The 14938-nt window shown below is 34.8% G+C and overlaps 1 protein-coding gene across 1 annotated transcript in view; it reads right to left on the minus strand.

Moving 5' to 3' along the window:
• Window positions 1-14938, minus strand: part of EYS (eyes shut homolog) — a gene marked incomplete at its 5' end in the record, with an annotated part of 675648 nt that overhangs the window by 465151 nt on the left and 195559 nt on the right. The window contains one exon of the mRNA XM_080341398.1: window positions 883-1142. Coding sequence (XP_080197524.1) covers window positions 883-1142 — 260 coding nt within the window. The remainder of the gene's footprint in view (window positions 1-882; window positions 1143-14938) is intronic.

Genomic DNA, 14938 nt, shown 5'->3' on the forward strand with positions numbered 1-14938 from the left:
TTGTGCTGACTTTATGTATTGTCTCCCCATCTTTGCAGCTTAGTAAACCAAGAGTAGTACCTCTGTGGTATAACACTGCAATTAAGGTATTTACTAGCATTGATCCCTGGGACACCCCTTTACCCTGCCATTTTTAGCTATAAAAGTGATGATTTCAAAATCCTGTCTAAATTCCAAATTCAGTAATTGTATTGTCCCTACTTAAATTTTCACTGTGGTTTAGTTAGTTAATGTATTCTTCATTTGCTACACAGAATTGCACAGTGATGTTCTGCGCAGGTAAACTGTTGCTCTCTTCTACCTCAGCAGTTCTTGTACACCGAGGGAGAGAACATGTCTTTTAAGCCATGACCCAGGAAAGCTGTCAGCACCTGTTGTGGTTCTACTTGTGTATATGGAGAACAACCCTCTCTACACATTAGGCAGAGGAAGATTACTGCCCTGATGTGCCAGGTCTTCTTGACAGCTCAGCAGGAAGAGGAACCATTTCCAACTTGCTCCAAGTTTTGTACCCTTAACAATTTGCATATATTTTGTCTATTTCTTCCTCTGTTTTATCAACTTAGTCTGTCAGCTCTGCTGGCCATGTGCATGCCTATCTCTATGTTGTCCTATCAATTGACTCAGAAATAGTAATTTTGAGGGCTGGAATCTAAATCACAGATTTAATATGTACTACAATATAAGAAATTAATAGCAGACAAACTGACAGCTATCTTACCAGTCTTTTAACCTAAGTGATAGACCTGCTGTAATTCGTGAAGGTGTTATGTGCTTTGAAAGGTATACATTGTTACTTTCACTGAAGACAGCATTAAATTCAACATGTATTTGCAACTTTTCTGCAGCAAAACAGAAAAGATTATTCATACCAGTTCCTACCTGTTTTGCAAATGCACATTGGATTTCCATCGACTTGTGCCAAACAGGTTGAATTGTTTATGCACGGATTATAAGGCAGCTCACAGGGACTGAAGCGCTGATGGCAGAAGTCACCAGTATAAAATGGAGGACAAATGCATACAAACTGTCCCTGCTTAACAGATTCGTAACAGGTGGCTCCATTCAAGCATGGTTCAGAATCACATTCGTTTATATCTTCACTGCAGTCTGGTCCTGTCCACCCTACTTTACACGTGCATCTGAAAGGAAAAAAAAAAAGCTTAAAGCAGTACAGGAATGAAAATCAACAATTTAGCCCAATCAGTTCCATTTAAAACCAAACAAACCAAACCAAACCAACCAAAAAACAAACTACACCAATCCGAACATGTTCTTCTGTACACAGCCTTTTTTTTTCCTGATTGTATCAGACTACATTATGTAAAAAAGTTATATTCAGGTTCTTCTCCCAACATTTATTTGAGCAAAAGCAGAATGACTTATTTTAAATCACAGGATTTATCAACTTGGAGAACCATTTGGTTTAGTTAATGCTGACAGAATCATCTGTGAAGTTTCTTTAAACTGAAACACCATCACAAATTATCAAATATGGAATGTAAATTTATTTAAGATTTAGAATTATAATGACTTATTTTTATATGTATGAAACTACTAAGAAGGTATTTCAGTGTTTGGGATGAAATGCACCAGGTAGTATCCAGTACACTTTCAAGAAAGAAGGTAGGAGGTTAAAGGAGATTAAATGATAGAAGAATCCTCTTCTCATTATGTTCTTTCTCTTTTTAGTATGGTCTTGTGAAGACCTATTATTGACAATATAGAAGAGAAAACTTGGACCAAAACTACATTACATCTGAATTGTAAAGAATCTACATTCATTAATTAGATAACATCTGTTTTAATTGCAACACGAATTTGATGATAAGGTTCTAAAAATTCAAAGATAAAAATTTGCTAATTATTTCAAAGTTTGCAGAGAAAATACCCTCATTAGCAGCAATAAAAGAAGGTTCTATATGCTTTAAAAGGTACAAAGTCTTGTGGTTTTACTTTCACTGAAGATAGAATTAAATTCAGTATATATTTGTAACTATTTTGCAGGACAACAGACAATACAAAAGATTAACCATACCGGCTCCTGCCTATTTTGATTGATATTGATTTCAGGCATTAAGCCATTCAAATATAGCTTTATAGTTCTAATTTGAGAAAAATAATGGGTTTTAAATAATAAATATGTCATTCAATGGAGAATAAATTAGTTCTATAAAGCATGGGTATTTCTTACTAGACAAAAGGTGAACTTGGCCCCTTTAAAAAAAAACAGTGTTTTCTTTGAAATTTTTATGTTCTGTGTGATTGGTTCAGAGGGTATAATTTCCATGTCACATGAAATTAAATAGGTATTACTAAGGAACTTCATAATTTGAAAGTCCTGAGTGTTTTATCAATAAGTATTCATAAATCAGGTTACTGTAAGTTTTTCATGGGAAGAAAAATAGTTGTAACTGTCAAGTGGCATACAGACATTCTTAAAGCAACTATGAGAAAAATCATATTTCAAGACTCATTATCAGTTACAGCACCCAAACCACATTTTTGGAAATATGGTTACAAATAAATATGTTTTGCTAATCTCTGTTTAGGAACAACAAACTTTTTGCTTTTGCTATACATAGTTGCATCAGTTTGGTGTCTAGAAGAAATACCCACTGAATAACAAGGAATAACAGTGCATGCACTCCTCAGCACTTTGTTTACTTTTCTTTTAAGTAATCAATCAAAGGACGAGCCTCTACTACAAATTAAATATCTCAAATTCACTGACACTAGACAAAGTAGAAAGATCCGTCAGAACAAATATTTCAGATGTTTAATTCTTTTAGAACTGCTCATTTTTTTCTTGACTTCATTTATGAAGTTCTGAGGAAATTATTGCCAATGAAGCACTACAAAGTGGTATGTATTACCTTCTCTATGCTTCATTTGTAGCTTGGAAAGCTCATTAGATGTAGAGTCTTTCACTTCATGTTAGGAGAACAGGGTTCATTTCCTAACTGGCTCTACTGTTATGGGTGTCACTGAGGTGCAGAGAACCAAACATAAAACATGTTCCATTCCTTCTTTTCACTTCAGGGTTTCACAACTGCCTTTGAATTATCAAACTATTCTCTTTAACCACAGGGAACATTATGTCAGATGGAGATCACCAAAGCACAGCAATTTCCTACACTACACAACTATCAAGTCCTACCCTGGTTTCATGCCAGCAACCAAATGAGATGCAAAGGTCAATTTAATGCAAATCAGACAATTAACAGCATAGTTGTATTGTACTCTTATCTGTATTATTAAGAAATTGCTGGTGCTCCCATTAAATAGAAAAAATACATAGAAGTACCTGTCTCAAGGCTCAGATTTAAGAGTCAATACAGCATTTAGTCTTAATGAGAACTCTTACTTAAACAAGGTAAGGAGGTGTTAGGAGTATTAAAGGTACAGAATATAGAACAGAGTGTTTTAACTGTGGATTATCAATTAACCTGCTATAGCTGAATATTCTTGTAAATTACCTGATGAAAAGGCAAAAGCCCAAACATTTTTTTTTTTTTTCAAAATGATAGTTTCATTCACTGCATTAGATGAAAAATCAAGATGATTTACAGGATTCTCAAGGAAAAAAAAAAAAAAGAGGTAATATCTGGTTTTGTGAGACTACATAAAGACGAGATAGTAATTACTCAATTTCTTTTTGTTCTTTTACCAACTTGTAAACTCAGATAAAACCTTCTAATGTTATAAACTTGCTTACTCATTGCACTTTTCAGTGGCGTGCCAGAAAACTTCTGGTTAATGCGAATAACAGGAAGATCTTTTCCACACCAGTGCTTTCTACTTCAAGCTCCCGAACTGAATCATGGAGTTCAGTGCAGATGTACAACTAATCCTCAAGGTCCACTGGACTGTTGTAAGGAGTGCTGCGCACTGTGAAAGTATTGCAGTATCTCAGCTTAAGGGACCATCATTTTTTTTTAGGAATCTCATGGCTTGTTGCTTGCATTTTTGCTGAGCAACTATTAGGTTATTAACTCTTAGGTTGGAAAGAAAGTAAAAATACATGTATTTAATTGTTGTTAATAAAATTCCAGACTTGTTTAGGTGCTGTCCCCGTCAACAATGGCAAGTCAATAAGTCAATTATAAAACTTTCAGCTTTGGCTTTCAAAAATACTAGGTCATCCTTCATTATTACAATATAATTCTTTAATATTACAACTATTACAGCAGTCATCACCACTTTTTGTAAACCAAGTTATCAGTTTGAGCACAGAGACTGAACTATGCTCTCATCTTCTCATTTCAGTGTAAGGAAGTGGTATTAACGTACCACTGCTGTGGTTAGTCGATAAGGTAGTTCAGCTCCTTGGGCTGTCAATTTGACAATGGGAAGTTTTATTAGCAGTGATATAAACAATAGTTTGGTTTCATTTAATTAGTGAAGTGCAGAGCATAAAAAGATTAAACAAGGGAAGAAATATTATCCAGTGGTTTTGATTCCTCAATATACTCATATCTGCCATGACCAAGTGATAAATATCTTTCCAAAGTGTGTAAATGTGTACAGCAAGAAAGTGGCCACACAAGAAGAAATTTCACCTGTTTCCAAATAATTCATCAGTGAGTAAAGAGCAATTTGTCTTTCACAGAGTAAATTGGTAGGCATATATCAATTTCACAGTTAAATTACAAAAAAAATTCCATTTGCCTTATCAGCTGTTAGAATAGTGATTGGAAACTGAAATCAAGGAAAAATAAACTGTTACTATTGTCATGCATGCACCAAAAATTTATTAATTTAACAGACATGTGGATGCTGGCTTATGGGAATTATATGCACCACCTGAAGTCTTCCAAGTTGAATCTGAAGTGTTGGCTAAAAAAGCATAGATAAAATACCTGGGGAGTGGTACCAGGTAATAACAAATATGCGGAGATGAACTCTTCATTGCATACCTAATCATTCTAAGTGTCTGAGAAGTCTGCATCATGGAATGCAAAATACCTGCAGTAGTATGATGACTAATACTATAGTTCATGACCTGTAAACTCAATGGACCTTGCCACCGTTACATCTCAGAAATAAAATGAATCTATAAAAGAACACTACAGTAAATCTAGACAGAGTATGTTCTAAGACACTTGGTTAAACTGGCTGAAACAACTTTCATTCTTCTCCTTTGTCCATATGGTGTATAAAGGTTGTTGAATATTATGCAAGTCAACATGTTTCCTAAGTTAACACTGCTATCTGTAAAACATTCTATTATTTATTTTGAATATATTAATTTTCAAACTGTTTATGCAACTTAACCAACTGATGCATTCTGGATTATCTATTCAGCAACAGCAAAGCAAAAGCACTGAGTAATAAGCTAGAGTTTGATACCAATAGGCATTGCTAATATCTAAAAGGAACAATATATTACTAGTGTTTGTCCATAACTCAGTAGAAATGTGAATATAGTTGAGTATTGGAAGTCATCTAAGCAGTAGAATACTAAACCAAGTCGCACATTTCAGCAATTCGTGTTCTACAAATAAAAGAAAGTATCAAGAACTTCTGCAAAAAACATGTAGCATACCACTGCAAAGGCAACTGTAGTGATCCAGGCTGGAATACTGTTCTGTATCAAGGCATTAGTGATCCATGGAACAGTTAACCTGAGCAGGCATGTACTGTGCTGGGCTACGTAGCATGTTGTCCTGGTTTTGTAGAACACACGTAGAACTTGGCCCTGTGGTCTGTGTTGTGCTGCATGCGTCCTTTGACCACTGGATAAACTTTGCTGGCTAATTTTAAAAGAGGAGTCTCAGCATATATGACTGCACCGGCTCTGTGTCCTTGCCTTTATCTAAGACTGTAGCAAGAAGTTACCATGTGAACATCCTTTCTATTTAACAGTAGAAAGGATGAATTGAGTTGTAAAATCCTGTAAGATTACCAGAATGGAGTAACCTTTCCATAGACAGGCTCTGCATGGCATTCTGGCCCTGATGGGAGGTCTATTTGAAGCTACGCAACTTGAGGTTCCCCGTAGGGATGTAAGATTGTATACTATCTTCTTTATAGTATTATTTCCAATATGTCCAATATGATACTGTATGTAGAGTCTGAATGCATTGGGGTCGTAATGAAACAGCACCTCCTCTTGCCAAACATAATTGTAGCCCTGTTTTAAAAAGTAATAAGATAGGTATTTGTGACTCACTGGTTGAGCCTATGCAGCAGAGTCTGTCGTCTTTGCACTGCCCATCCTGGACATTTCTTTCCATGCTGGGATAACACAGAGGAAAGAAAAGAGCCAAAGACTATGTCCACATAGTATGGCACAAATACAGATGATGTGTGAAGCAAAATAGATGGTGCAGACCCAAAATAACCACTATATATGTTTTGCCTGGTTTACTTCCGATAAGTTCTAGTCTTGTGTCACGGACTGAAAATCCAGCAGTATTTCTAACGCACAGGATACAATGTGAGCATATACTCTAATTAATTTCATCCAAAAAGATTCTGGTTTGCACATATAGGATCATTAGACATTTCAAGCCAACCAAAGCATAGTAACTTGGACATGTGGGAGATTTACTTTAAAAAAAAAATAATAATCTACTGACCATTTGAACTAAAACTCACCCTGGAGTAGCCTTTGTTCTCCTAGACAGCTGTGGGATCTGGCATTCAGAAACATTACAGAGCTTATGAGTTGGGAGAAGACTTGTCTTTCAACTATGCAATTCTAACCACTGGAAGTTTGTACATTATGAGTTAAGTCGCTTTGAAGATGCTGTTGGAGAGAAGTAAGTTACTTAGAAGTTAAAATCTCAGATGAGTTGAGTGGGTTTTGTAAAGAATCTCTCCTTCTACTTAACATCACTGGCTATAAAAGAAACAGTGTCGGTAGGTTTATGAATTTAAGGTTCTCTGTCAGATATACAAAGAACTACCTCGATCAAACTGTTTTCCTCAAATTTGAAAATATTATCTAAAAGTCTAATTTTTTTTTCTTTTATGCTATGCTGTCTTCTTCAATCTGATATGCTATGAATCCCTGATATTTCAGAGGCAGCTGTATTCCTTTACTAAAAAGGCAGTTCAACAGTGATGAGTTCACAGTAAATTTCTCATAGAACTGAAGAAGAAATGGCTTTTAGAGTTTTTTTGGTAAGTGGATCTGTTAGAGCTTATGTCATTTTAATAATTAAAACCACAGTACTAAATACTTATTTCCTCTAGCTTTATGTATTCCTGAGTACTGAAAAAATAAAAATTATAATTGTCTTTTAAAAAGCAGGTATAAGGCTGAAGTGTATCAGATCTATAACTGTGAATTTTCATCATGTCCTACTCAAAGTACGATACTATACATAGAAAGCTCCACAGCAACTGCTTGATTTCTCCTTAGCTTTTACAGTTTTCAAAAGTGAGACCTAGGCTTTTAGAATATATTCCTGATACACATGTTAAAAAAAAATTGTATTTTCTCATTTTGAAGACAGATTGGTATGTCTTTTTTCTGCTTTTAAATTTCTGAATTAGAAATCAGAAGGATAAACCCTTTTACACAGAAAACATGAAACACAATACAAACAAACAAAAAAATGAAATCTGCAAATACAATATGATTTGGCTTGTTCTTAAAGCTAGAAATAGAAGTGGATATTGACCCCAAACCAGAGAAAAAGGATTTGGGAGGTACACTGCTGGAAAGAGAGATAAAAAGATTATGTTTCTGCTACTATAAAAATGTGTAAGTGTGCCTTTTGCCTGTCTGATACATAAAGAAAAACTTCAGAGGGCTTAGGTACTGTTCTTTTCTTTCCAGTTTAATTGCTTCAGTCTTTATATCATTGTCCTTTTTCTCATTTTTTAGGATAAATTTTCTCTATTCTGTGTACTTTTGTTCCCATAATCCTCTGCTCACATTCTTCCTTTAGTAAAAATAACGAAAATGTATTCCTAATAATCTGTGTATTCTGGAATGTGACACAAAGAAAATAATATTTTACAGGAACAAATAGCAAAGTTCTATTTGCTTGTTTTCCAGATCTTCATGAAGCCTATATTTGAAGCAATGAGCTCACACAATCACGTGGTAACATTCAGCTCAATGTGAAAGCAAGCTATATTTCAGCTTTTACTTTAAGCTCTAGTTGAGCTGCAATGCACACTTTTCCTATTTAGGAAACAGAATTTTATGTCCAACAAAGAGGATTTCAACTTTCATGTCTAAATTCTTTAACACAGCATTTTTTCTTTTTCCATATTCCTAAAACAAGATAAAGATACATTTTACATCAGACTGCATGCAACTTTCAGACTACTAGACCACAGAGGTGAGGTACACCAAGTTTCTTTTCAGGTCTATCTAACTATTTGCATATTTATCTCAAGAAGGATTTTGCAGCAAATCATTCAGTCTACAAAGACAGACGAAATTGCATTGTTTCCTAGTTTGGGCAGGAAAAATTAAAATAATTTTAAAACAAGAGTAAAACTGTTACTCATTAGAATGAATGTGCTTAAAAAGAACAAACACTAAATACTTTGAATACTTTTAATTAAGGACGACAGCAAAACAAGTAAAACTGAGCATTATTACTGTCACTCAGGTCATGTGGCTTGGAACCAGAAAACACAGTATGGTTTGGTATTAACAGTCTTGTTCATAGTCCATGACCATGGAGAAAACAATTGGTAAAGTACCTTCCCATCAGCCTTACCTCCTTAAATTCCTGTCTTAGGTGCGGCAGGAATTCATTAAAAAATAAATTTAAAGAAAAAAAGTTTCTGTGTTTTGGGAGGGTTATTTTTACTTTTGCTACACAGTTTTGGTTATTAATTAGAGTTCTAGGAAAATCTACTTAACATGTACAAGGATTTTAAAACAAATTATGAAAATATTTAAAAATACTACTTCATCTGTTGAAAAAAAATAGGAACTTCCTTCTCTTAAATTCCCTAAGATATATCAGAAGGGTGTCATAGTCACTTAAAACTTTTGGACTGCAGCTTAGCAATTCAGCACACAATGCACAGAAAAGAGAAAGATCTGTCTAAATTTGTTTCAGTGTGTAAAATCTGAGTAGCAGCGTCAATTACATGGATTACTACAGACCCCCATATAGGGTGTCTATGCATTCTGGCATATGAAACTGTTGTTTTGAGTAACATCTATTAAGTAAACCTGCTTTAGACGTATTTCTGTTCCTGACAAAATGCAAATGTAAAAGGACATATGTTCTTTTTTTATTGTACCATCTGTTGTCAATAACATCAAGAGCTGCATTTTTTGCCTATGTGTCCTTCATCCCACACTGGAACAACAACAATCAGTAAAACAGCAACAAGGTAACTCAAGACTCCATCCAGCAATCTGAGGGAAAATATGTAATTTGCATCCTTTTAATAGGCAACACTTCTCCAAGGTTTCAGTATCTTGGATGGTACTGATTCACTTTGGTAGATAAAAAAGAAATATTATTTCATTCTTTAAAAAATAAGAGGGAGACAGTTGTCATGCAGCGTCCAATAAGCTGATGTTATGTAAAGTTAATCTGTTAGATCTCAGATGTTGAATAAATCAGCTATCTGGAAGACTCTTCATCTCTGAAGGATTCCTGAACAAAAGACTTCCATCTCCCTTTCTGCCTGTTTGCTTGTGCTCATCCATCTTAATTTAATGCCAGTGTTTGATGACAAATTTGACAGTACTGGGCTTATTGCTGCACATATTGAAACTGGTACTTTCAGCACTAATTCCTCTTGGAAATCTCTTACTGTCTACTAGATTTCAGTGTAAAAGTCCTAGTTGATATGGAAATTAGCTCAATGACTTTTTTCAGTTTGTATTGCTCTGATATTTTCTGAGAGTTACAGGTAACTCTTACTGCGTTTTAGTACATTGATTTTGAGACAAGTACTTTTTGACTTGAGAAATCTGAAAGGAAGAAGAATGCTGCACTGAAAAAAATAAGAGCTATCACCTGTAAGCCAGTAACAGTCCCTGCAGAAGAGACATTTATTAAATTTGGAAAGTTTAGCAATGCAACAGTAGTTCTGTCAATTAGCTTCAAAGCTCTCCACCTAGTATGCAGAGATGGCACTGATTACAGAGAAGAAAAATGAACTCTTCAGATAGAGTGCTAATAACAGAAGGTACTTTTGCTCTAGGGGAGTAAAGGAGATCTTTCCTGGTCTGCTCCTTCCACCGCAGGCAATAAAAGAAGACCAAGCAGAGGTAATTACAACTGCTAATTTTTATTAGCAATAATTAGCACAGCAACATTAAATGGTAGATGATATGCTGCAAGTCTGAAATTTTACGAAGCGTGAGCAATACAAATCTAACCATGAAGATAGATAGATTACTGAGACATTTAGAAAATTTGATATGAAAAATAACTGAATGCACACCAATTCAGAACTCTATGCAAATGACCTCTGCACAACAATTTGAATGATTTGAACAGATGACACAAAGAAACATTTATCTCATGTTCCTGTTTTTGAATTCTGCAAACACTTTTGTCATTTAAGCACAATGTCTGTATCAGTTTTTTTTCAATATTCTATGCCTATTTTTAAGCTACTTTCAGAATTGTCACTTGATATTTACCTTGGGTCCACTGAAATTCCAAGGAGGAATCAGTCTGACATCAAAGCACTATCAAATCCAGGAATGGAAGCAATGGCATAAAAACACTACATCTTTGAACAAATGGATTAAAGTTCCTTTTTTTTTTTTTTTTTTTTTTCCTTTCATTCCAAGTATAGAACACATTGAATACTTTATGACTAGTACCAGTTAGGTGCCTGTAAACAACAGCTAATCAAGGATGGCTGCAGTATGTAGTATAGCAGAATACATCAGGACATCACTTAAACATATAGCACCAATGTTTATACATTTAAGAACACTATTGAAGCATTTTCAACACTCAGCAGTAGTCCATTATACATCAAAATTTGTCTGGTGAATCACTTATCATGCAAACAACCCTCATAATGCTAATTTAAACATCATTAATTTAGATTTTCAAAGAAGCCTATATGAAATAAAACATTTGGAAAGGCTACAGAGTTTGTCATCATCAATACTGGAAGCCTATGAAATATTTTTTAAAAGACTAAGAAGAAAGGATGCCTCTGTTCTCACACTTGTTATGAAGAGAAGAAGAAAAAGAAGAGGGGCAGAGGAGAGGAGAAAGATAACAAGAACGAGAAAGATGTCTTGCACAAATTGACCTTCTTTAATCATTTAATATGCCAAATTATATTCTCTTACCATTCACCTAATCATGTATGAGCATGTATGAGTATTGTAACCTCCAACAAATAACTGAGGCAATAGCATTTCATCTTGCCACAACTAAATTTACCAAAGATCATCTAACACAGGCCTTGCTTAAGTTTGCCAAAGAATTATTATTTAGATAAACCAATGAAATATTTTATAAAGGATTGCCAGAACTTCCAAGTGTATAAATAATAGGAAAAGAGGAAAAGAAAGAATATTTAAGCTCAACTCAGGCAGTATTTCTCAGTGTTAAAAATCATAAATATATTTTTATATATGCTCCTCACAAGATGCGGTCACAAGATGAGATGGATATTTCCCTATTATAGCATCTGTGAAAAAACAAAATTCAACTTGTCATGTTCTGGCAACCAGCATTTCAAAATAGTTTTATTCTTAAAAAGATTATTGTTCTAATATTAAGCTATAAAATTAAAAAAAAAAAAAAAATCAATTGCTCCCCAAAAGTCAGTTATCTATCTTTGATATCTATTGTAATATAAACAATCCAACTTTTTGCTGTGACTGTCTCACTGAGATTTTTCAATAGAACAAACCTATGAAAATTTTATCACTGCCCCTTCCAGACAGGGAATGAACGAGCTAAGAGACATACATGACAATACTTATGGATAATCTTAGAGAGATGTGACTTTTGTATGTGTGCTCCCTTTTCTCTACTTGTGACCTTCAAAGATAAGGACTTCCTATTGTAATTATGACGATAGCTTTTTTTTTTTCATCTAAACTGGCATTTGGTGGAAACAAATGTGATAATTACAGATCCTGCATTAGTCTTCTTGCTATTGCTGAGGAGCAAGCACTGTTTTATAGAGGACCTCTAATAGCATATTGTCTGTAATATCAGTATAAATAAACTTTCCTATATTACTTCTATTGATCTAACAGAACATAACAGTTTAAATCCGAGACAAAACCAAAAAGACTATTAACTAAAATTTACCCATAGAAACTAGTGGTGGGGAAGATGATATTGATTTTCTAATTATATATATTGTATATAGTTTTTTTATACAAGAACCATTTCACATAACTTGTGCATGTGCACATATATTTCATGTTGTACTATCATATATAAGCAACCATCTCAAAGATGCAACTGCTTTAGCTGAATAATTCACACTTTCTCAAACACGTATTTTCTAAACACACAATTATACTCTTCTCTAAAATCAATTTTGTAGTTTCTAGCACAATCTACATTTTTAAGAACAGATTTTTTAAAAGAAAAGTCTTACATTAATTTCATTTATTGCATCTTAAATGGAAAACCAAACTAAAACAGAACCCTCTTTTTATTTCCATTAACTATAGGCTATATACTGCCAGTTTCACATATGCTAGTTTTTACTCTATTCTGTTAATAGTCTTGCAGAATTCTTTTTCATGTCTGTTATCTTCATCATCCCAGCGACCTAATGATGGTAAAACTATCTACTCATCTGAGGTACCTGAGCACAACTGATGGAAATCAATGCTTTCTGGGTTAGGTAGTATTTCACTACTGAACTGCTTGACATCACTAAAATCTATTCACCTATGCTACAACTCAATATATAGTCAGGGTTCAGTTTTGTCCTCTTGTCTCCCAAAACAGAGAAAATGCTCGCTGCAAAATAGTCTTATATGTTACTGGTAATAAGGAAATTGAGACTGCTGTTCTCTAAAAATCTTTCTCTACTTCAAGAGAAAATGCCTCATAACTGAAGATAAAATCTTGCTTTTGTTTTGGCTGGAAAGTTATATCAGTACAAAATAAACACAAAATAAATCTGACACAATTAATTTACAAAACTTTTCACTCTTAACCAGTTCAGAATTACTTTAAGAAGGTAGGTAAAAGGAACAATACCTATGAAACTGATGATATCTGTTCTAACAAGTACAACATGTAGGTTTTATTAGTGACCTTTCAAATAAAAAGAAAACAGTACAGATTTTACAGTAAAGAGAATGTTGATCTACATCCTGTACTTTTATGTGATACTGTTTATTACCAATTGTCCATGGTCCAACAAAATATAGTGTCAGCAGCAATGCCCATAATCCTTTCTAGATTTTGTTCCTTTGTGTGTGTACTAGACACTGCCCATGCATGAAACATCTAATTTGTAGCTAACAATGACAGATGGTTTTCCCATTCATTTCTAATGAGCCATTTTAAAAGTGTCAGCACCATTTTTTGTTTGTTTGTTTAAACTTCTAACTTAACTAAAGTTTTCTGAATAAAAAATTGAATGCTTTTAGAGAACTCTTAGGTGAAGGGTAAAATAACAAGTAAAATTGAGTTTATTATAAATCTTTTGCAATAGAAGTACTACAACAGATTTGGGTTAGAAATAATGAGGCAGTGAAGTCTGTCTTGAAAACATTTTCAGGTATTCTGCTGTTCATTACCTATCTTATTTCTATCCATTCCAGTTTTAATTTGCACTCCCCCCTCCAAAGAATACTTTGTGCTGGCAGAATTTTTGTTATTGCCCAGAACAGTAGCTCCTCTGCTACCCGGTCACTGAACCTACTCTGTCATTGCAGAGCTGCAGATAGGACAGGAGCACTCAAGCTGTTGTTGATGTCACAAGCTTTCAGCCTTCATCCTCACTATAGTCTCCATTTCCAAATCTCATAAGCACAGACTCTGCCTGGTCCTCCTTCACTACGGTTAGTAATTCAGGTTCCTGTATCCATAGGGTGTTGGAGATAATGATGTTCTAATCATCTGCCTCCTGCAGATCATTTATTTGTCAGCTTTCAGCGCACAAGTACCTCTGATAGGGCAAGGACACTGTATCCTCTGGTCCTAGCCTCAGCAAGAGGCCCCAGACATGTCTGCAGCGCCAGATCTGCAGAATTACATCTGCCCTGAGGAACTCAGTCTGGTTGGAGGTCCCTACTGTGCTGGGGTATTTGCTCCTGTGGATGGCAAGCGATAGTGCCCTGTAGCACCTCACTACCTAAGTACATAGTGTCCTCAACAGAGTTTCCATCCCCCTTCTACACTACTACCTCTGTTGATTCTGTGCTCTAGGCTTGGTGGTTATATACACTCTTCCCAGTATTTGCTGAAAGGATGCCTGACTGTCCCTAATGACAGATCAGCTGGAAACAAAAAGCTCAAAGTCCCCATTGATCAAGAGAAGTTGAAAACAAAGCTTGTGGGAAACTGCTACAGCTTGCTATCAGTCACAGCCCCCTGCAGCTATCCCTTACCAGGAGCAGCAGGCATCCTGAAGCTCCTCAAAGTGTTCATAGCAGTCTTCTGATGACCCCAGAAGTAGTTCCCAGAAAATCTAGCATATCTCAAGCCAGAGCTCAGAAACTGCTGTGCAGATGACTTCATCTGTTAGCTGTCTGCTAGCTGTGTTCATGTATGTGTATAACATTTACACTGAAAGTGTTTGAACTACCCTACAGCTACGATGAATTTGAGTAACTTTTATCAGATTTCATGCACTTTCAAAGATATGCCTCAAGTACCTCATTTTAGAAACTGTTTTTTTACTCCCTTCATTTAACCTATGAATTCATCAAATGATCATTTCATTTCTCTTTGGGTGTCTGTAACCAAAAGATGTTATAAAACATTCATTTAAATTATGTCACGTAATGATTAAATATACCAGGAGGACAAATGCTACTATTCAGAAAGAA

Source organism: Nesoenas mayeri, assembly GCF_963082525.1.
Source record: "Nesoenas mayeri genome assembly, chromosome: 3".
NCBI classification, from domain to species: domain Eukaryota; kingdom Metazoa; phylum Chordata; class Aves; order Columbiformes; family Columbidae; genus Nesoenas; species Nesoenas mayeri.